The sequence below is a fragment of the Scyliorhinus torazame genome, chromosome 19 (genome assembly GCF_047496885.1).
Source record: "Scyliorhinus torazame isolate Kashiwa2021f chromosome 19, sScyTor2.1, whole genome shotgun sequence".
Lineage (NCBI taxonomy): Eukaryota > Metazoa > Chordata > Chondrichthyes > Carcharhiniformes > Scyliorhinidae > Scyliorhinus > Scyliorhinus torazame.
In genome coordinates this window covers 67,124,773-67,147,428 of record NC_092725.1, presented here as the reverse complement: position 1 = coordinate 67,147,428, position 22,656 = coordinate 67,124,773, and the positions used below count along the sequence as shown (strand labels likewise).

Below are 22,656 nucleotides of genomic sequence, written 5' to 3'. Positions count from 1 at the left end.
GCATTCAAACCAGTCTGCCATATTGGTGTGGTAGTTCACGTTCTACTGCATGGAATGGAACATATACAATATCAAATTTCCAAAGACTATTAAGACTTTTCACAAACAATTTTAATGTGCAATACAATTTTCTGGAGATCTAAATAATAAGCTTGCACACAATAGCTCTGTTTGTCATCCAAAGTATCACAATATTTCTCAACAAAAATGAGCATCTGATGAACGAGGAAGGAATAGAAGGATAATGCAGATAGAGTTTAAGGAGGCTCATGTGGAGTATAAATACTGACATCAACCAGTCGGGCACAATGGCCTGTTTCTGTGCTGCAATTCCATGTAACTTGCCCAGAGCTGGGGGTCGGTACTAATTGAAAAGTCCCTTTAAAGAACAAGCATAGGCACAATGGGCTGAATGGCCTCCTTCTATGCTGATATATTCCAAACAATAGTACAACATATTTTAAAAATCGGTAAGCACCTTTTCTAGATCAGCTTTTATTTTGAAAGAATATTTTGGTCTTGTGATCAGTATTCCACCTACTTTTTTTAAGTGCATGAACAGCAGTAATACATGTAGGCATTCTGGATTAATGGTGCTAACTAGAACAATTTGATCTTTGTAAGTACATTTTTATTCTGGAGGTAGATACTTGGTGGTGTTTGTATGCCTGCAAACTAAACTTAAAAATCCTGTATCTTAATGAAGTGTAATGCATTGAAAATTGGGATAAATCTCACTTTTGTTACTGTACAAACCTGTAATTCAAGTGGGATTCTTGTAATTTAATTCTTCAATCCAAAAACTTGGGTTTTGACACAAAACGTAGACTGTACATTAGACTAAGAATTAATGAGCAAAATGATCTGATACGCTATGTGCCATTGAGTGAACCTGCTGCTATGATTGTTGTTTAACATCATATATTTGCTATCCAGTCACTGTAAACCCAAGTTGGTTGTCCATTTACTATGCAGTGATACTATCTCAGAGCTCAGATGACATAAATCACACTTACTGTTGTTTATGTCATCTGAACCCTTTCTTGTAATGTAAGAATAGGGATCCTGGAAATATATCGGCAGTGGTCAGCAAAATTACATTTCTAGTTTGCACCTTGAAACTTTCTGGTGAATGTATAATTCGTCACAAACATTACATTTGTTTTGCGTCCATTATTAATGTGAAGCAATTCCTATAAAATGTTGCATTAATCCAAAACAACTGGCAATCTCAATTTGCAGTGTGTGTCTTTTAGGAATCATCCACACATTTCAGAAATCTGGTTTAAGATATTCTCCGTTAAATTTTACTTTAGAATTAAAATAAAAACATTTTTCTGAGGCACATGAATTATTTTTTCACCTTGTGTGCTCAGTGTCAAGATGTCTGCCCCTCCTGATCTCTTGTGTAAATGTGGACGGAGGAAAGGAGAGGGGGGGGATATAAGATTGCAAGCCTCAATACCAAAGCAGTGTTGCCACTTGCAATGCATAAATCTCCATTCAATCCATTTGAATTCCCAAATCAGCAGAATATGAATGTCCTGAGACTCCAGCAGTGAGAAGCATAGCAGCACCAGGACAATGCTGTCTTCACACTACAGTTATGTACAACAATGTTTTTAATATGAAATAAATGTATGGATTATTAATTTTTGCTTATGCTGGCTGACACACAAGTGTACAGATTTAAACTGTGGCCTTAGCTTAGCATGTTTACAGTCTTTCCCAGTAAGTACTTGTTTTATTATCTGCACTGTATTGAATGCAAAGGTGAAGCCAAAATTGTAGAGATTTTTAACAAAGTATTGTAGTAACTCAATACTTTGGTGACATACGGCTGTTATCAAACAATGTGAACATAATATTAAATGCTTCAAATAAAATCACAATAGTACAGTAATAAAGTTGAACTTGTGTGGTTAACCTGTCAGGAGCAGGAACGTTGTTAATGATTTTAAACCAGTGCCAGGGCAGAGTTCAGATGTGTTTGAGGAGGTATACAGCTGGTAATCCACGTCTGATTTGTTTAATAAAGTTAATTTAGGGTATAGTTAATGAGAACAATTGAACATTAAAAAAGTATTTTACATATACCTCTTGCATATAACTCTAGAATTACAAATCTTAACATTCAATATATTAAAATGAATACGAAAAGATCTTTCCTTGAGTTAGGAAGAAACACGTGCCCATTCCGTTAGCCACTAACTATGGCTCATTAACTACGAATACTGCGAAGTATTTACAACACACGCTACAGTACAGTAGGAAACTGCAATTCCATTATTCACTTTGAGACAATCTCAAATTCGGATAAAGGTGCAAATGCCAAGTTTCTACACCACCAGTCATTTAGACCCTTCTGGGAGGCGGCTTCAAATCATCCTAAATTAATGACATATTTTTAAAAAAAAGAAAAAGTCTCATGCATCGCCCTTTCTCATTGACTAGATACTGGTCGGTAAATTTAAAAAATAGAATTTGATTTTATTTATTTTATTGTTTAAAAATCGTCCGAACTCTTTAATGTCGACGCTCAGCCGCTAAGTGACTTCCAGGCTGGGTTTGCATCGCAGCCGCTGGGTTGGTGGTGATATTCCTGTAGAGCGACCCCCCCGCCCCCCCCAAAGTGATGGACCATTCTTAAAACCGACCCGCCCAGCTCAGCTGGAGTTTTGCAACACCCACCGCGCGGAAGCAGTGTGGGAATCTAATGGTGTTTTGAACTACAAACATGAGAATCGAGAGCAGGAAAATGCTCTCTGGAATGACAGCATTTAGCAACCTCGATCGTGGTTGCATTTTGAATCTTCTGGGTCACACTTGAGCCCCAGTGTGCTTTTGCAAAATTCATAAATATCATCAGAGAGTGAAATGGGTGAAAGAGCAGCTAACGGTTGCAATCAGATGATGGTTATGAATGAAAGATGGGGATGGGGAGGAGGAGGGGGGGGGGAATTAAAATAAACATGCAATTCACTAGAAACCGGGCTCCAGTACGGTTTGCCCAGTCATCCTTGTTTATCATCACCCCGCAGCTTTCATCGAAGTTAAAACATAACTGTTTGGTAAAATTTAAAAACAAAATCCTCCCCGCGGTGCATGAAGAGGTTTTATTCTCATATATTTGAAAGTGAGCTTGATCTTGCAGTCACGACGTTCTGTTTTTGCCATTAGTGCAGATTGTCTTGGAGTTTTTGCTCTTGGCATAATGCACGCGTAGTAACACGTTGGACAACACGTCCTGGTAGTAGCTGAGGAGGATCCAGCCCGGCAAGTACATTAAGGTGACCAGGCCCATGAAATTGAGGGGGTAGTGAGAATAGTCCCAGGAGCAGGCGCCGTAGTGCCGGAGCCCCAGGCCCCAGGTGAGCTCCCAGGTGTAGATGAAGAGAATGTAGACGGGGAGCCTCCGCCAGGTGTCCCAGCCCCAGCGGTAGTGCAGGTGGAAATACAGCTTCTCCACCACGAAGCTGCAGCTGCCGTACATGAGGAAGGACCAGAGCGAGGTGTGTCCCAGCAGCGTGCGGTCCCACTTCTCCACCAGGTTGAAGATGGAGGTAAAGAAGATCTCGTCCAGGAAGCCGTGCATGCCGTAGAAGAGGAAGCGCAGGGAGTCGGGCAGCCCCTGCTGCGGGGAGCAGAGGCGATGGGGGTGCAGGCTGGCCCGGCCGCTGCACTCGCACTGCAGTCGCAGGAAGCGCTTGAGGAAGAGCTGCGAGTGGTACAGGGCCAGCAGGTAGTGCAGCAGCAGGGCGAGCAAGGGGGAGCCCGGCTCCCAGCCCGGGGCCACCATCCCCACCAGGGTGTGCAGGCTCACATACACCGAGGGGTAGAGCAGCAGGTGGAAGACCAGCGGGCGGCCGGGCAAGTTCCTCCTGTGAAGGTAGAGCTTCTCCAGGGCGAAGTGGGAGAGCGAGTGGACGACGCCCCGGTAAGGCGAGGAGAAGCCCAGCATCTTGGGCTCGCTGGTCTGGACGAAGCGCTGGGCGGAGGAGAGCAGAACGTCCAGGGTGATGCCGTGCATCCCGTAGAAGTACAGGCGCATCCATGTGGGCAGAGCGGGGCTGGAGCGGCCGCAGCTTTCAGCACCGGACAGATCCTTGAGCCGGGAAGGGCAGCAGGCTGCAGGCAGGCGGCTCCTCTTGCTGCTCTGGCCGGGGCGCTCCGCCGGCAGAAGTCGCTGAGCGTCGCGCCGTTTGCTGTTCATGACCCCGGCTTGCTGTTGCAAATCCTCTCGCTCTCTCTGCAAACCTCCTGAGCAAAACCCACCTCCAGCAACCAACCAACCAATACAGTCAGGCCCGCTGTTTGCAAAACAATGCACACATTTAAAAAAATAAACAACATGCATAAACAACCAGCAACTAGCTCATGTTTATCTCCCACCCCCTCATCTCTGCCTGTCCTTTGCAAAGGTTAGGAGCTTCGGTTAGACATCCAGCCCTCGGTTACCTGGCGGCAGCGGCAGCAGCAGCAACCTCACTGCCTGCAGCAGACCCAGCAAATGTCGACGTAAACGTCTGCACTCAGCAAGCCAATACGTCCCACCTCAGACGCAGCCATCCTCCCTCCTCCCCTAAATGTCCCTCGCCCCCACCCCCTACCCCAGTAAGATCTACAACCTGCACTATATTCCCCAGTTTTTTGTAGGATTCGATAACCTCCCCCCCCCCACACACACACATTTCAGACGGGCAAACCACTTGCACAAAACTAACCCCCACTCCCCCCCTTTCTCCCACGTTAATCCCATCGCTACATCAACAGCACAAGTTTACATTTAACACCCCCACCCCTCTCAACACACACCCAAGAGGGACTATCACATGCCAGGCGGCAGATTTTGTGCAAGAATCCGACTGGGGACATACATCCTGAGGATGGTAATGGCGTGGAGGAGGGGGGGGGGGGGTGATCCTCGGGGAATGCAGCTGTTTAAATCCACCTTTTAAACAATCTTGCTTTTTTTGTGTTTCCCACAAATTTTCCATTCCGGGGAGCGATAAACAAAGTCACAAAGCAAGCCATCCGAGGAAGAAAGCGATTAAAATCGATTTTTATTGATATATTCTGAGGATGGAGGTAGTCAGGCCAGAAATGATTGCTGGTGACATTAGCCATTGAGTGGTTGACAGCTTGTCCTAATGTTCACACCTACTCATCGTGCGGGAGCTGTTTATTGTAAAAGGCTGGCCACCCTTGTTAAAATAGCCTTGTTCAAACATATTAATCGCCTACTTGTGAGTTTCCAGCATTTTAAGAATCTTGGCACAATCTGTAGAATTGGAGGGTCGGTGCAGACTCGATCGGCCGAATGGCTTCCTTCTGCACTGTAGGGATTCTGTGGAATTGAAGCACACACACACAAAACCCCATGAAACGTGACAACTCCTTTCAAGAAACAATTAACTGTGCAAAAGGTTGTAGAAAACTGGGTTCTGATTGGACAGTACGTATCAACAAAATGGCTTTACTCAGATAATTTTGCCAATATCCTGTGTGTGCAGAATTGCTCCTTTAAAAAAATTGCACCATAATTGTGCTGCAAAATGTTTTTGTTTTATAAAGGAATTACTGTTTGGTTACTTAGTTGGCTCTCGGAAGTGTGAGTGGGCAGATGTAGGCCAGCTGGCTAGGCCTCCGTGGTTAACCAGCCTGCTGAAACTTGCTGTCTAAACCCATTCATGAAGAGTGGCTACCCAAGCGTGAGTTTGTGGGGATAAAACCTGTATGCTACAATGAGAGAGTTATTTGGGGGTCATCATGGGGATTTAGAAATCAGGTGTTGTTTCTCCTTCAACAGCACCTTCCAAGCCGCAATCTCTAATCCCTAGGACAAGGGCAATAGACACCTGGGTAACATTTTGCCTCAAAGTCACATACCATCCTGACTTGCAGTTATATAGTTGTTCCTTCACTGTCACTGGGTCAGAATCCTGGAACACCCTCCCTAACAGCAGTGTGGGTGTATCTACACCACATAGACTGTGGCGGTCCAGGAAGGCATCTCACCACCACCTTCTCAAGGGCAGCTAGGATTGGGGCATAAAAATGCTGGCCTAATCATTGACACCCACATCCCATGATTTTTTTTTAAAAATTGCGTGTCCAGAGTCCCTGCAATGTTCATTGTCATGTGAGAGCACCTTTAAGACATGGATGTTTAAGCAATGCACCTTTAAGAATACAGTGATGTCAGAGAGTGGGTGGAGCTGAGGTCAGGTCAGCCATTTTGCAGTTTAGTTTTGCAGTATGGAGGAAAAGAGCTGGGTGTGTGTCTGTGTTTTGTCTCTGTCATGAAAGACTATCCCTGGATCATTTGGGTGATTTAAACTTATAATAGTGAAGCCTTTAACCTGATGTGATTCTGTTTAAAGGTGTTAAGTCTCTTGGAAGTTTGAAGGAACATTATAAGGAATTATTTACTGTTGCAATATTTTCTGAGTTATCTTTGAAGTAAGGGGTGTTAAGAGATCCAATGTTTATTTAAGATGTTCATGGAATAAACAGTGTTTTGTGTTTAAAAACCCACGTGTCCATAATTGTAATCCCACACCTGGGGAAAAAGCCGTGTGCGAGGAAAAGCAACAAATACATTAAAGGGAGAGGCTGGTTGAACTCCATGATACATGTTGGGGTTCTGAAAACGCCTTGCCCATAACATCATGTTGATTCTGATGAAAGTTCACCAACTCGGAATGGTAGCACTGTTTCCCTCTCTATAGATGCTGCCTGACTTGTTTTCTCTTTTGATTTCAGATGTTTTATCTGGATTCATCTAAAAAGAGTAGGCAAGTTGTCACCATGCAATGCCAAGAATGGATACAAATATTTCTCAAAGCTCTGGCATGCCAACATTACTAGGGCGACGAGATATGACAGCCGGGCTAATGAGTGCAGATCGCCAATCATTATAATGCCCAGCCAGGGGAATGGGTGCTGCTTACCCCTATTTACAGCAGGGAGACTTCTCCATTGACCTAATAAGCTAGCAATTGGACAGCTAATCTAACCCACAACACTCCAGCAGATTCAGGGAATTCCAGACTCATAAATTGTGACATTGAAGCAGACAATTATAAATTTACTCAAGTTTCAGAAGTATATTTCTGACCATAAGAATAAATGTATTGAATAAAAAATGTCAATGAGACAGTTTTAGTTCAGTATTGAAGAAGTGCAGAATCCACGGTCCTGGCTAGCATTCTTCTCTAAACCAGCATCACCACAAACAGATAATCATCTCATAGTATAGGTTCTCAGGACATGAGGATCGCTGGATAGGTCAACATTTATTACCCATTGCTAATTGTCCTTGACAAGGTGTGATGAGCCGCTCTCTTAAACCCCTGCAGTCCAAATGGTGTAGTACTGTGCTGTTAGGGAGGGAATGTAATGTAGTTGCAGTGTAACTTGAAAGGGAACGTGCAGGTGGTGATGTTCCCATGTATCTACTGCCCTTGTCTTTCTAGGTGGTCGAGGTCACAGGTTTGGAAAGTGCCATTGAAGGAGTCACGGTGAGTCCCTGCAAGTGCATCCTGTAGATTACACACACGGCTGCCACTGTCTGTCAGTGCTAGAGAGAGTGAAGGTTTAAAGATGGTGGAATGGGTGACAATCAAACGGGCTGTCTTGTTCTGGATGGTGTCGAGCTTCTTGAGTGTTGGTGGAGCTGCATTCATCCAGGCAAATGGAGAGTATTCCATCACAGTCCTGACTTGTGCCTTGTAGATAGTAGACAGGCTTTGCAGAGTCAGGAGATAAGTTGCCCACCGCAGAAATCCTAGCCTCTGGCCTGCTCTTGTAGCCACAGTATTTATGCAGATGGTCCAATTAAGTTTCTGATCAATGGCAAACTGCCTTATGTTGATGGTGGACAATGGTAATGCTGTTGAATGTCAAGGGGAGATGGTTAGATTCTCTTTTGTTGAAGATGGCCATTGCCTGGCATTTGTCTGACGGAATGGTGTTGGATTTTGCTGTATATGGGCATGGACTGTTTGAGTATGTGAGAAGTAACAAACAGTACTGAGCACTGAATAATCATCAGCGGACATCCCCACTCCTGACCTTATGGTGGAGGGAAGGTGGTTGATGAAGCAGTTGAAGCTGATTGGACCAAGGACACTACCGTGAGGAACTCCTGCAGCTATATCATGGAACTAAAATGATTGACTTCCAACAACCACAGCCCAAGACTTTGCTGTGTGAAAAATGGTTACCACATTCAATGTTAAATGCACTTCAAACAAATAATTGCATGTAAAGAAACTTGGAATGTTTCTTTTTTAAAAATAAATTTAGAGTACCCAATTCATTTTTTCCAATTAAGGGCCAATTTAGCGTGGCCAATCCTCCTAGCCTGCACATCTCTGGGTTGTGGGGGTGAAACCCACGCAAACACAGGGAGAATGTGCACATGGACAGTGACCCAGAGCCGGGATTGAACCTGGGACCTTGGCGCCGTGAGGCAACAGGGCTAACCCACTGCGCCACCGTGCTGCCCTTCTTGGGATGTTTCTTGACTCATAATAATATGCTATAATTAGTATATGCTATATGGTTCTTTTAATTTTCTTTGATTTACAACTTAATCGGCCTAGTCTGTTTTGGTTAAAGCCATGAATTTAATGTCAGCCAATCTGGAGCCTCACTTTAATTAGCTGAAAAGTAGCTCCACAGACTGATTTTTATTTTGATCAAAGCCAGGACGGTAAAAATTGACAACACAGAGCTGATGAGCTCCAAGTCTACTTATAAAAGATGCAGAAATGAACTTCTTCACGATATCAGCAGCTGAATCACGGCTGGATAACTCCTCTACAGTATTCGGAAAGTGAGTCTAAGATTTTATTTTATTATTTTAATTGCATACCTCTGTTGCCATAGCTCCAGCAATGCATGGCAACCACCTACCTACCATGTTTCATGAGGAACTAAAAAAGGATACTCAAAGTAGGATAGGAATATCCATGTACACTGGAGTGTTTCATCTCTATATAATATTCTAAATGGAAAAAAAAGACTTCTTCCTCATGCTATGAGTTGCATTAATTTTCTGCCTCCCACCATTGCCAAATCCCACATTCTAATCATTAGGGGGTATCACCATTAGAATCTCTAGGAGGTCTTGTGGCATTGTGGTAGTGTCTCTACCTCTGAACCAGAAGCTCAGGATTCAAGACCAACACCAGCACTTGTTGGTCACAGAAGGAGCGTTTATAACACGGTTCAATGGCTAATAATCAGCTCAGGACTCTTTCCCCGCAATTCATCAAAGGGGAGGCAAGTGTGTGTGTGTGAAGATACACTTTAAAAAAAACATTAAAATGATGGAGGGATATTGACACCTCTGTGTGAGCTAATGAGTTGGAGATGGGCTGGACTGGTGCTTTTAATCTATCAGTCCATGGCTGTAACCAGAATCTCACGAATACTATACAGCAGGGTCATTTCTCCAGCAATGTGCAGTGAGTGAAAGATGCTTACGTAGTATAAATTATATGGGTGACCAATATTTACAGCCGTGATTAATGAGGGAGTCATCTAATGCTCCTCGTTTAGGCACGGTTTTCAATCCAGGGCCAGGAACCCGATGACCAGATAATCTCCGGAACCCTGACCCAGTGCTGCATCTCTGTTGGATGAGGCATCTTCAGATGAAACGCCCTAATTGGGGTAGGTGGCAAGTTTGACACCCAATCGGTGGCATGGGCTGTGCCAGGAGGTGGGAGCTGCCAGCAGCTCACAAGCATCAAAGGAAGGACTGCAGCCAATAAGGTATCCGTAGCTGCCTTGGAACATAGAGGAAACAGCACATCAGATGACCAGCAGCGACACCAGGCACAAAAGTAGACAAACAGTCGAATGAAAGATACTGGGCCGAATGTTCTGGAAAAAAATGGCAAAGTGTCATTTTTGGCGAGAAATTGGTGAGACTTCTGCTGGCAGCATGATTCGGAATGCGATCTGAGCCATTTATAAAGAATTATTTTTGCCATGTGAAAAATGGCGCACCTGAGGTGCCTTGTCTGATTCACCTGCATCAGCGGGGGGGGGGGGGGGGGGTCATTCGAACACTTCAATCAAGGGGGCGCGACATATAAACGGCCTCACAGCATTTATTGAGGAGGCGCTAACAAGACTTCTTGAGCACAGTAAGAAGTCTTACAACACCAGGTTAAAGTCCAACAGGTTTGTTTCGATGTCACTAGCTTTCGGATCGCTGCTCCTTCCTCAGGTGAATGAAGAGGGATGTTCCAGAAACAAAGAGATAGACAAATTCAAAGATGCCAGACAATGCTTGGAATGTGAGCATTAGCCAGTGATGAAATCTTTATAGATCCAGAGACCGCACGACAATCACCAGGCAGGAATGTTCCCTTCCAGTCGGGGGCATACTTCAGCAGTCAAGGGCATTCAGTCTCTGATCTCCGGGTAAGCGTTCTCCAAGGCGGCCTTCAGGACGCGCGACAAGGCAGAATCGCCGAGCAGAAACTTATAGCCAAGTTCCGCACACATGAGTGCGGCCTCAACCGGGACCTGGGATTCATGTCGCATTACATTCATCCCCCACCACCTGGCCTGCAAAATCCTACCAACTGTCCTGGCTTGACACAATTCACACCTCTTTAACCTGGGGTTACCCCATCTCTGGATCTGTAAAGATTTAATCACCTGCTAATGGTCGCATTCCAAGCATTGTCTGGCATCTTTGAATCTGTCTATATGTATGTTTCTGGAACATACCTCTTCATTCACCTGAGGAAGGAGCAGCGCTCCGAAAGCTAGTGATTCAAAACAAACCTGTTGGACTTTAACCTGGTGTTGTAAGACTTCTTACTGTGCTCACCCCAGTCCAACGCCGGCATCTCCACATCAAGACTTCTTGAAGTGGTGGAGGAGAGTTGGGCAATGGTCTACCCACGGGTTGGCCTCCCTACACAGCAATGTAACAAATCCTGCAGTGGCTAGTGCGAGCAGCATGATGGAGAGGATAGGGGTTCGATGGCGTACAAATATGAATGACCTCCAATGATTTGTAAGCGTAAGTGTCCCCTGTCTCCCCTTGACATTAGACCATTCAGTCTCACCCTGGAATATCACCTTGAACCCACTCACTGAAACCCTCACAGCTCCCCAGCTCCTGACATCCCAGCATCGTCCTCAACCCCCCCTCTCCTCCCAGGCACTTCTCATCAAAACCCCTTCTTGCCCCACACATGCCAATTGTCCTCAACCTCCGACCTACCAGGCTGACTCCTTTTGAGTACCTGCAGGAGAGGATAGCTCACAACAGGAACGAGAGGGAGAAGGTGGGCAGGGGTATGCCTAAATGGAGGATTTTGACTCCATTTGGAGGAAGGGCGATGGAGAACCAGGAGTGCGCCTGCACTGACGGTGAGGTTGGCCTGTGACAGAGAAGTGAGGAGCTACTGCACCTTCAGCCAGGTGATCTGTCTCAAGTGAGTCTTTGTGTCCAAAGCCTTGACCTTTCCATTTACTAAAACGAATTATCTTGCCTCGCAGCAAGATCAACCAATGAGCCCAGGCCATCCACCATCAGAGATGCCCTTCAACCCTCGACAGAACCTTGGGGGAGATCTCTGAGGATCTGTCACATCTATCAACCGCACCCTCCACCATCGCAGAGACTATCATCTCGGTGAGCAAACTTAGCAGACAGGCTTCTAGGTCACTAACTGGTGAGCACCACACTGCTTCTAATGGACATCTTGTGGAGACAGGAACATGTGGAGGCAGAACTCTGCTGGAACCCAGGGCAGAGCTGTTCCTCCCTCAACTGCTAGAGATGCAAAGCAGAACCAGGAACACCAGGAAGGGTTGTCAGCGATATTCCTGCAACTGCAAAGCCGATTGGAGGAGTCGGAGGAGAGGTTGTCGATATTGCGTGACACCCATGACAGCACTGCAAGGGTGACGACCGCAATGGGAAGCTTGGGTCAAGATATCAGAGTCACGTTTGGCGAATTCCAAGGCATGGCTCAATTTCTGAGGATCATCGCTGCGGGACTCGAGAGCCTGGTGACGACCCAGAGGACCATTGCTGAGGTATTGGGCACCATGGTGCAGACCCAGAGGACCATTGCTGAGGTATTGGACACCATGGCTAAGCCTCCCATGGTCATGGAGGTCGGTCAGCGGGGTTGTTGTAGAGCTGCCAAACAATAAGATGCCCTTAATGTGAGAACTGGGAACTGATGAGGGCACCCCTCGTACTCTTGTCCATGCAAACACTCACCACCGCATCTCCTCCATCCTTCTGGTCTCTCTCAGGCTCTCCCTCCTGGACATGCTCCTCATCAGGGGAAGCATCCCTCCTGGTCTTCATCGAGCATGTCACCCCACCGCTGCGCTAAGTTGTAGAGGGTGCAGTACATGACAATGATATAGGAGACTCACTGTTGACTGTATTGAAGGGCCCCACAGGACCTTTCAAGACAGCAGAAACACATCTTTAGTAGGCTGGTTGATCACTCAATCACAGTCCGGCTGGCACTGTGGGCCTCATTGTAATGGGACTCGGTCTCTGGCATCCACAATGGTGTTATCAGCCAAGACCTCGGCGGGTATCCCTTGTTCCATGTGAGCCATCCCAGCAGCCTGGGGTGACCTTTGAAAATCCCAGGAATTTTCCCCAGGACAAAATGCTCCCAGAGAAGCATGCACAGACGTGCATGATGTTCATGCGGTGTTCACATACCACCTGCACATTAAGTAGAGCCCCTTCCTGTTGATATAAGGGACTCCCTGATGCCACTGTGCGTGAATAGCCATGAGTGACATTGATGGCCCCCTCGACCTGTCAGCGATGGACACAAAACCCGCAGCCCTCCCCTCTTGATGGGGCTGGTCAAGGTTGAACTTAATGTAGCCCGAGGCCCGGGCATACAGTGCATCCATCAGCTCGCGGATGCATTTGTGTGCGGATGACTGTGAGATCCCGCAAAGGTCACCCGTTGAGCACTGTTACCATCCGGTGGCATGAAGGTTCAGGTTTGCCGTGACCCTCATGGTCTTCACAGCCACAGGGAGTTGGTGCCCTCCTCCTCCACGCGACACAAGGTTCGATTGTAGGTGGCTAAGATGCCTCACTGTCTCCTTTGTGAGGTGGAGTCTCCTGTGGCACATGTTGTCCGACTGCTCCTGGGCTCCTGTACACCCTTGGTCTCTTTCTTCTTTGCCTTTGAGCCCAGTCCTTGGCCTAATGGGCGGCTAGCCCTAGAGCCAGCCCTGCGGCCCCCAGTCCTCCTGATGCTGGGTCCTCCCTGGACTGCCTTAACTGCTGGAGTCTGGGCTCTTCCAATGCAATGATCAGTATAATCACCAGTTCCACTGGCTCCATCCCGATATATCTCGGAACTCTGCGAGGGATGAGAGACAGAGAGAAAGACAGTCAGGTTGGTGTTTCACCCCGTAACCATCAGACCCTCCCGACACCCATTGTCCTCCTTGTCCTAGAAGCTGATCCTCAACCCTGGCATCTTGTCCTGCGGCCCGAGCACTCACATGTCTGTGGCCGTTCCGGGGCAGCATGGTGGCGCTGTGCTTAGCACTGCTTCCTCATGGCGCTGAGGACCCGGGTTCGATCCCGGCCCCAGGTCTCTGTCTGTTTGGAGTTTGTATATTCTCCCGTGTCTGCATGTGACAAATATGTTCATGTAGGTAAATTGGCCTAAATTGACCCTTAATTGGAAAAAAAGAATTGGGCACTCTAAATTTTTTTTAAAAAAATGTCTATGGCCCTTCCAACTTCATCACGTGACCAGCCCCGGCCAATGGCTTTGTCCCTTTAGAGTCACCTATGTGCTCACTTCTGGCTGTTTCCCGCTAAATCTCAACATCATAGTGGTTCTGGCAGCCTGCTTCAATGGACGCCTGTCCCTCATGTTCTGCATCAGAACATCAGAACATGTGCACATGTGCAGGGTCAACTGAGCATCTGTTTGAACATCGAGGGCTTTTGCATCCTCTGAAGCAGCTGGTGGGTAGCAGCTACATGGCTCAACACATTCCTTCTTGATGCCTTGCACCCAACCTTTCACCCTTGATACATGGGGTTCTATCGCTCTCATTGACTTTGAGACTGTGGGCAGCTAACATTGGTAAGACTCAAATCATGATGGCCAACTGGTTAGACGAGCAGGACCATCAGGAAAGTTAGAGGGCACAATATATACCTAAGCCCCGGCCATTCTCAGGCATTGTCATCCCGCGATCTCATTGCTGTCAAGCCTTTATGCTTAAGACTCCTGGGCAGCCACTGCATAATTTCTCAATGACGGCCCCCCTCCCCACCACTGCCTCATTACAGTTCTGCCTTCTCTGGGCAGCACGGTAGCATTGTGGATAGCACAATTGCTTCACAGCTCCAGGGTCCCAGGTTCGATTCCGGCTTGTGTCACTGTCTGTATGGAGTCTGCACATCCTCCCCGTGTGTGCGTGGGTTTCCTCCGGGTGCTCCGGTTTCCTCCCACAGTCCAAAGATGTGGATTGGCCAATGATAAATTGCCCTTAATGTCCAAAATTGCCCTTAGTGTTGGGTGGGGTTACTGGGTTATGGGAATCGGGTGAAGGTGTTGACCTTGGGTAGGGTGCTCTTTCCAAGAGCCGCTGCAGTCTCGATGGGCCGAATGGCCTCCTTCTGCACTGAAAATTCTATGTCTATGTTAACCTCTTTCGGGGTTTCATTCAGCCCGCACCTTCAGTTCGACTCCTCAAGCCACTAACAGATTTGAATTGTGTGCTCATTCTCACTTCTTTGCCAGACAGTGAAAAGGTTTTAAAACAGAAACCCGTCCTCTAGAATCACTCAGAGCAGTCAGCAGCTGTTAAAACTGAAAGCCTTTACATTCATTATGGACTCTGAAAGGCTTTTAAGGCAAACGGGCTGTGGAACAGCTCTGGGGTCTGAATGACTTTTAAGACAGGCTGAAGGCTTCATGGCAACACCAACCACCCATTACCCCATCCCAGGGGAGAACCTCGAACTGCCTCCCTCACCCCCCCCCCCCCCCCCCCCCCACAGCACCCTTGAACCACCAACCCTTCTGCAGCTGGCCAATGGATACAGTCCCGTTGTGCACCATAGTACAACATGGAGAGGGGTACTCACCTCTCCCACCCCGGGGTACTCACCTCTCCCACCTCCCCCCCCCTCGGAGGCCTTCTTCCCGTTTTTAAGAAGGAGTGATATCATGCCGGTATTTGGGAACATCTGACTTAACCTCGCTAATTATATTAAAATTGATTCATAGAATTCATAGAATTTGCACTGCAGAAGGAGGCCATTCAGCCCATCGAGTCTGCACCGGTCCTTGGAAAGAGCACACTACTCAAGCCCGCGCCTCCACCCTATCCCCGTAACCCAGTAACTTAGCCTTTTTTTGACACTAAGGGCAATTTATCATGGCCAATCCACCTAACCCGCACATCCTTGGGCTGTGGGAGGAAACCGGAGCACCCGGAGGAAACCCACGCACACACGGGGAGAACGTGCAGACTCCGCATAGACACTGACCCAAGCCGGGAATCGAACCTGGGACCCTGGAGCTGTGAAGCAACTGTGCCACCATGCTGCCCTGTTATTGTAAATTTATTCAAATCACGTTCATGTCCTACCGGGTGCGAACCTTATTACGTCAGTGGGGACGGCCCAGAACATCACAATGGGAATTCTCGCCGGTGAAAATCCCATTTTTGACCACTTGTGAGAGTTTGCCACCATAATGGGAATTGCATCCATGGCAAACAGGCCCTGAGAATTGTGCCTACTGCACCCATTCTGGATCAAAAAAACTCCCAGTAGCAAAAGATTTACGGCATAGAAAAAAACACTTAATTGTTTCCCACATGAAGCCTGACCGCTGTGCACGAACGCGCATCCGACTGTTTGGGTTTGGCCACTTGCAAATTGAAAATGACCTTTGAGCCCTCCCCAGCCTGTTATCAATCACTTCAAGCAGCTTTATTGGCAGGTAGCTAACAAGTACCTGACTCACCCTCTGCCGCACCCATTAAAAAAAATTCCAGCATGTCTCAAAGGCATTGGGATATCGACGTGCCACCCAGGAGTGTTTTCACAGTGGCCCAGCGCACATGATTGAAACTCTCAGCCCTGGTATCACTAAAGGAATCATTTTACATTAGCCCATAAACAGTGGCGCAATTTTCAGTCCCATCGTAACAGGGTAAGGGGGGCATAAAAGGGGCAAGCTGTTCAACTTGGTGGGGGAGAAAATTCCTGGCGGTGGGAGGGGCTGTAAAATTCTCCCCTGCGAAACCATGTTAGTCCCCATTTGCAGAAATCAACCTTTTAATTTTCAGGTTCATATTCTTCACTGCTAAACTGGAAACAATGGAACGGATTCTCTGTTACCCCAGCCGCGTGTTTCTCGGCGCCACGCCGTTCGCTGGTGGCGGATTCTCTCTTCCTACCGCACGTCAATGGGATTTCCCATTGAAGCCACCCCATGCCGCCGGGAAACCCACGGGCGGGGGTGCACTGCCAGCGGTGTAGCCACCTAAAATGGCTGATTCCCGATTAATTTGTCCAAAACCCGATTTAAAATGGCTAACCGAAAAGGCTGATGGGAAAAGCAACCAACAGGACACAAACGGACAGCTGCAGACAGAATAGCATATTCGGCTCTGGGGAAGTAGGCCCAGATCGATACCTGCGACCATTAGCAGCACATCAACACAGACATCTGCAGTTTAATCGGCTATCCCCGGGAACAATTGCAACATATTAGCAATTGAATGCCGGGCCAGACCTCTCGGCGCCAGCAGTGGCCAAAACAAAGACAGGTGAACGACCACCCCCCGATCGAGGAATCGCCCCATTATTGGAGCATATCGAACCCAGTGATTGGGAACAAGTCCAATCACTTGGGACTCAGGGTCAAGGGCCGCCCCGAGAGGCGGGAAGCCCCTGGGCCCTATAAATTGAGGGGCCAAGTTCAGATCTCGCTCTCTCTCCCTTCTTCTCCTGCTCGCAACCTTCGCAAGAACATCGACCAGAAACCGTAAGTTTGACTCCAGCGATCGCTACCCGATAGAGACTCCTAGCCATCGACCCATATCAGCCTTTTGAATCCCGCAGGCCAGACCCAATTCGATAAGTAATTTGTTTCCCTGACCTGGTGGGCCATCCCCAGAAGGTAAGTATTGGCCAGTAGTGGTAGGTAGTGATATAGAAAGTAGGATTATTGTGTAAATATTTATTGCTGTACATAATAAATGACCGTTGATTTCAATCTTACTAAGCGGTGTGCTGACTTATTAATCATAACTCGAGCTTGAACCACGTGGCGGTATCCGAAAGATACCCGGCGACTCGTGAGCAAAGGTGACATAATCAGAGCTAATAAAACTAAGGCTAAGAAGAGCAACAGCGGGAAAAGGGAATCCCAGCAGCCAGAGAATTCCAGCTAGCCTTTCTTCACAGGATAATAACAACTGACTGGTTTAGCACAGGGCTAAATCGCTGACCTTGAAAGCAGACCAAGGCAGGCCAGCAGCACAGTTCAATTCCCGTACTGGCCTCCCCGAACAGGCGCCGGAATGTGGTGACTAGGAGCTTTTCACAGTAACTTCGTTTGAAGCCTACTTGTGACAATAAGCGATTTCTTCTTCTTCTTCTACTCAAGAATTGGACCCAAAGGCATCTATGTAAATATTACATTTCACTATTCCTGCTTGATGAGCAATATTGAAGCAATTCGTAAGTTTCCCCCTAATTACAGTAAAAGATCGAATGCATTTACAAATTTTAACTAATGTATTCTGTGCCACTGATTCTTTATGCTGTTACCATAATGCATTTCAAGCAGCTGTGATAATCTAGTTGTTCTCGAGTCCCCTATGAAGAAATAGCTCTGGGAGACCTGGCATGGATTCACCTGTCAACATTCATAAAAAGCATAGCTATCAGCTGAGGCTCAGCGATAACAATCTTGCCTCTGGAACCAGAGGATGCACTCCAGACACTTGAGCACTAAATCTTCATTAACTCTCCAGCGTGGAACAGAGAATGTGCCGCACTCTCAGAGGTATTTAATGGCTCCCCGTGTCTGCGTGGGTTTCCTCCGGGTGCTCCGGTTTCCTCCCACGGTCCAAAGACGTGCAGGTTAGGTGGATTGGCCATGCTAAATTGCCCTTAATGTCCAAAAAGGTTAGGAGGGTTTTGTAAGGGCCACGAAGAATCCAGCACGAGTTTTAAGGATACAAAGTAATAACATTTATTTACTATAACATTTCTACATAACAGTAGCAGTAACTTCCCTTGCTACATACTCCTTCCTCCTGGTTCCTGAACTGGCCAGCTTATTTATACTAGGAGTTTACTAATGGTTTCTCCGCCCCCCCCCCCCCCCCCTCATTGGGGAAGCTCATACTCCCACAGGATTGTGGGATAGTCATTAGTCGCCAGCCAATGGTAAGTAGGCAGGTTATAACATCCCCCCCCCCCCCCCAAAGTCCAAGGAATCCACCGAAGACCCTGGCGAAGGAGGGCGTCGGACTCGTTTGGCCGCAGGCCGGACACCATTTGCATGCGGCGCTGGATCAGGCGGCGTGTAACGAGACGGAGACCGGCGCTTCCGTGATGAACGGCGCGGTTGTACATCCACGGCCCGTGGACCCGAGGATTCCCCCTCTGATGCATCCTGTGTCTCCATCTCGGAGTCAGAGTCTGCTGCCTCCGTCATGTCAGCGTCTCTATCTCCATTCGGTCCTGTAACGACCTGCGCAGGCTTCGAGTGAGGCACCAGTGGAAGATTGTGAGGACTACCTTCCCTTGTCTCTGGTCTCTGCGGCTGTTGAAATGAGCTCCGGGGGCGGGGAATCTTTTGAGGGGATGGTCTTCTGGACCGAACGTGGTCTACATGTTTTCGCTGGAGACGACCCTGGGCTTCCACTTGGTAAGATATAGGGCCCGTTTGGCGAAAGATTACACCAGGAACCCATTGGGCACCACCAGCAAAATTCCGAACGAATACTGGGTCACCGGGCGCAAACTGCCGAATCGGACGATGCCGAGAAAATCCCTGTCCCTGCCGTTCTTGTGTGCGGCGTACTTTTGCGCCAATGTCCGGGAAAACCATACTAAGGCGGGTGCAAAGTCTCCGGCCCATTAGGAGTTCTGCGGGAGGTACCCCAGTCACCACATGGGGGGTGGTCCTGTACGTAAACAAAAAGCGAGCCAGTCTCGTGTCCATTGATCCGGAAGACTGCTTCTTTAGGCCTCTTTTGAATGTCTGCACTGCGCGCTCTGCCAACCCATTTGAAGCCGGGTGGTAAGGGGCAGTGCGGATATGGCGGATGCCGTTCACCTTTGTGAACCTAGCAAACTCCTCACTCGTTAATGGAGTGCCATTATCCGTGACCAGCACCTCGGGGAGGCCATGCGTACTGAACGATAAACGCATCTTTTCAATTGTTGCGCAGGATGTTGTCCCCTGCATCTTATGCACCTCTAGCCATTTGGACTAGGCGTCAATTAGTAGAAGGAACATGGAGCCTTGAAAAGGGCCTGCGAAATCTGCATGCAAGCGTGCCCAAGGGCGTCCTGGCCATTCCCAGTGATGTAGGGGCGCGGCCGGCAGAAGCTTCTGATGCTCCTGGCAAATGGAGCAGTTTTGGGCCACCTTCTCAATGTCGGTGTCGAGGCCTGGCCACCAGACATAACTCCGGGCCAACATTTTCATTTTGGTCACGCCTGGATGCCCATTGTGCAAGTCTGATAGTATCAGCTCCTGGCCTTCTTACGGGACAATCACACACATCCCCCACAAGAGGATGCCGTCTTCCACGCTGAATTCTGACAGCTTGGAGGAAAATGCCCGCAACTCGCCTGGGAGCTGTCTATGCTGCCCGCCATACAGGACTATGTGCCGAACCTTTGACAGGACTGGCTCCGTCTTGGTCCACTCACGGATCTGTGATGCCGTGACAGGCAAGGTGTCCATAAAATTTAGGGTTGCAACCACCTCGCCAGTTGTGGGGGTCGACATGGGGCCGGTCGATAAAGTCAATCGGCTCAGTGCATCAGCATTTGCTATCTGCGTACCTGGTTTGTGCTCCAGAGAATACTCGTATGCAGCAAGCAACAAAGCCCAGCGCTGGATCCGTGCAGAAGCAATGGGCGGTATTGGCTTATCCTCTCTGAAAAGGCCCAGCAGGGGCTTATGATCAGTCACGATAGTGAAATGGCGGCCGTACACGTACTGGTGGAAGCGTTTCACCGCAAAAACCACTGCCAGGCCCTCCTTCTCGATCTGCGCGTACTTTTTCTCCGCTGCAGTCAATGTGCGGGAGGCGAAAGCTATCGGTCGTTCGGCGCCGTTCTCCATCTTGTGGGACAGGACGGCCCCAATACCATACGGGGATGCATCACATGTGACGAGCAAAGGCTTTTCAGGATCATAGTGTGTTAGTAACCCAGACGACGACAATTATTGCTTTACTCTCCGGAAAGCGGTTTCTTGCGGCTGACCCCAAACCCAGGTGTGATTTTCCTTTAGCAGAAGGTGCAAAGGGGCCAGCGTAGTTGCCAGATTGGGGAGGAACTTCCCGTAATAGTTTACGAGACCGAGAAAAGAACAAAGATGCGAAGTGTCAGTCGGGGCGGGGGCATGTTGAATTGCACGCACCTTCTCTGCGACGGGGTGCAGACCTTCGCGGTCCACCCGATAACCTAGGTAGACTACTTCCTTTGCCTGAAATACGCACTTTGTGCGATGTAAACGGACTCCAGCCTCCGAAAGGCGTCTAAGGACAGCCTCCAGATTTTCCAAATGTTCCTGCTCCGACGTCCCTGTAATCAAAACGTCATCTAGGTAGACAGCCACACGTGGTAAACCTCTCAAAATGCCCTTCATAACACGTTGAAAAATTGCGCAGGCAGAGGTTACTCCAAAGGGCAACCGTGTATATTCATACAGGCCCCGGTGTGTATTAATCATTACATATGGTCGGGAGGCAGGGTCCAGCTCCAACTGCAGGTAGGCGTGACTCATATCTAATTTTGTGAACGAGAGTCCACCTGCAAGTTTCGCGTAGAGATCCTCTATGCGAGGCATTGGCTATCGGTCGAGTCGGGAAACCGTATTCACTGTAAGTTTATAGTCGACACACAAGCGAACTGTGGCATCTGGCTTCATTACAGGTACAATTGGTGCTGCCCAGTCAGCAAAACGGTCGGGCCTGATAATATCCAAACTCTCCAAACGAGAGAGCTCCCCTTCTACCTTCTCGAGCAAGGCATAAGGCACTGGCTGCGCCCGGAAATAGCGTGGCGTGGCTCCTGGTTCAACCTGGATACGGGCTATGGCCCCTTTAACTTTCCTCAAATGAGGCTGGAGTACATCTGGGTATCGTCCTAACACCTCAGTCAACCCTTCAGAAACTGTTTGGAGGATGTGCTGCCATTGCAACCGCAAATGGCGCAACCAGTCCCGACCCAACAGGCTGGGCCCATGGCCACGCACCACAATAAGTGGGAAACGCCCCTCCTGGCGTCCATAGACAACAGGGGTCATTGTAGTTCCTGCAATGTCCAGTGGTTCCCCCGTGTAGGTGGCCAACCTGGCCTATGAGTCGGTTAATGTAAAGGTCTGTATACCCTGCTTGATGCGGTCGAATGTCCTCTGGGCGATCACGGAGACCGCTGCGCCAGTATCCAACTCCATCTCAAGCGGGTGGCCATTGACCCATACTGTCACCTTGATGGGGGCCACACGGGGAGCTGCCACACAATGCAGCTGCAGGCAGTCGTCCTCCGTCTCCATGTCCTCAGGAGTAGTCGCCGCAGGTTCATCCACATGGAAGGTACGGTCTCTGGGCTGGTCCCAGTTACGGTCTCTGGGCTGGTCCCAGTTACGGCCCCTGGGCTGGTCCCAGTTTCGGTCGGAACGATGGCGCCTCTGGCACCCCCAGGACCGCCGTCCGTGACGGGGTCGGCGCCTACAAGTCTGACACGGACATGGTTCCTCATCCATTGGCTCTGGAGAAGGCTCCCTTCGGGGAGGAATGTCCGATGGCCACTGGCGTCGGTCCGGTCGTTGCCTCGCCCAAGGTACCGCAGGAGTGCGGGGGGACGTTTTCGGACGGAAGGGGTTGCGCCCCAAGGCATGCACTTCCATTCCCTGTAGCTCCTGTACTCCACGTTCTGCGCTCTCTCGGGACAAGACTATTTGAATGGCCTGTTGAAAAGTCAATGTTGGCTCCGCTAACAACTTTCTCTGGGTGGCCGCATTGTTAATATCGCAAACCAAACGGTTGAGTAACATTTCTGACAAGGTCTCACCATAGTCACAGTACTCCGCAATCCTGCGTAGCCTGGATAGAAAATTGGCAAGGGATTCTCCAGGGGTCCTCTCAGCGGTATTAAACCGGTAACGCTGGACTATCGTGGACGGTGTTGGGTTAAAATGTTGCCCCACTATATTCACAAGTTCATCAAACGTTTTGGTGTCCTGCGCAGCTGAGTACGTAGGGCTCCTAATCACCCCAAACGTATGCGGGCCGCAGGCGGTGAGCAATATGACCACCTGGCGCTCGTTTTCGGTGATATTGTTTGGCCGGAAATAGTAACGCATCCGTTGTGTGTACTGGTTCCAGCTTTCC

At 48.6% G+C, this 22,656-nt stretch overlaps 1 protein-coding gene across 1 annotated transcript; it reads right to left on the bottom strand.

Annotated features, from left to right (window-relative positions):
* Window positions 1-89: 89 nt before the first annotated feature.
* tmem229a (transmembrane protein 229A) lies at window positions 90-4,478 on the bottom strand. Its single transcript, XM_072484448.1, has one exon. It carries the CDS (start codon window positions 4,355-4,357, stop codon window positions 3,155-3,157), a length of 1,203 nt encoding a protein of 400 aa, XP_072340549.1. The 5' UTR covers window positions 4,358-4,478; the 3' UTR covers window positions 90-3,154.
* Between the last annotated feature and the right edge of the window lie 18,178 nt (window positions 4,479-22,656).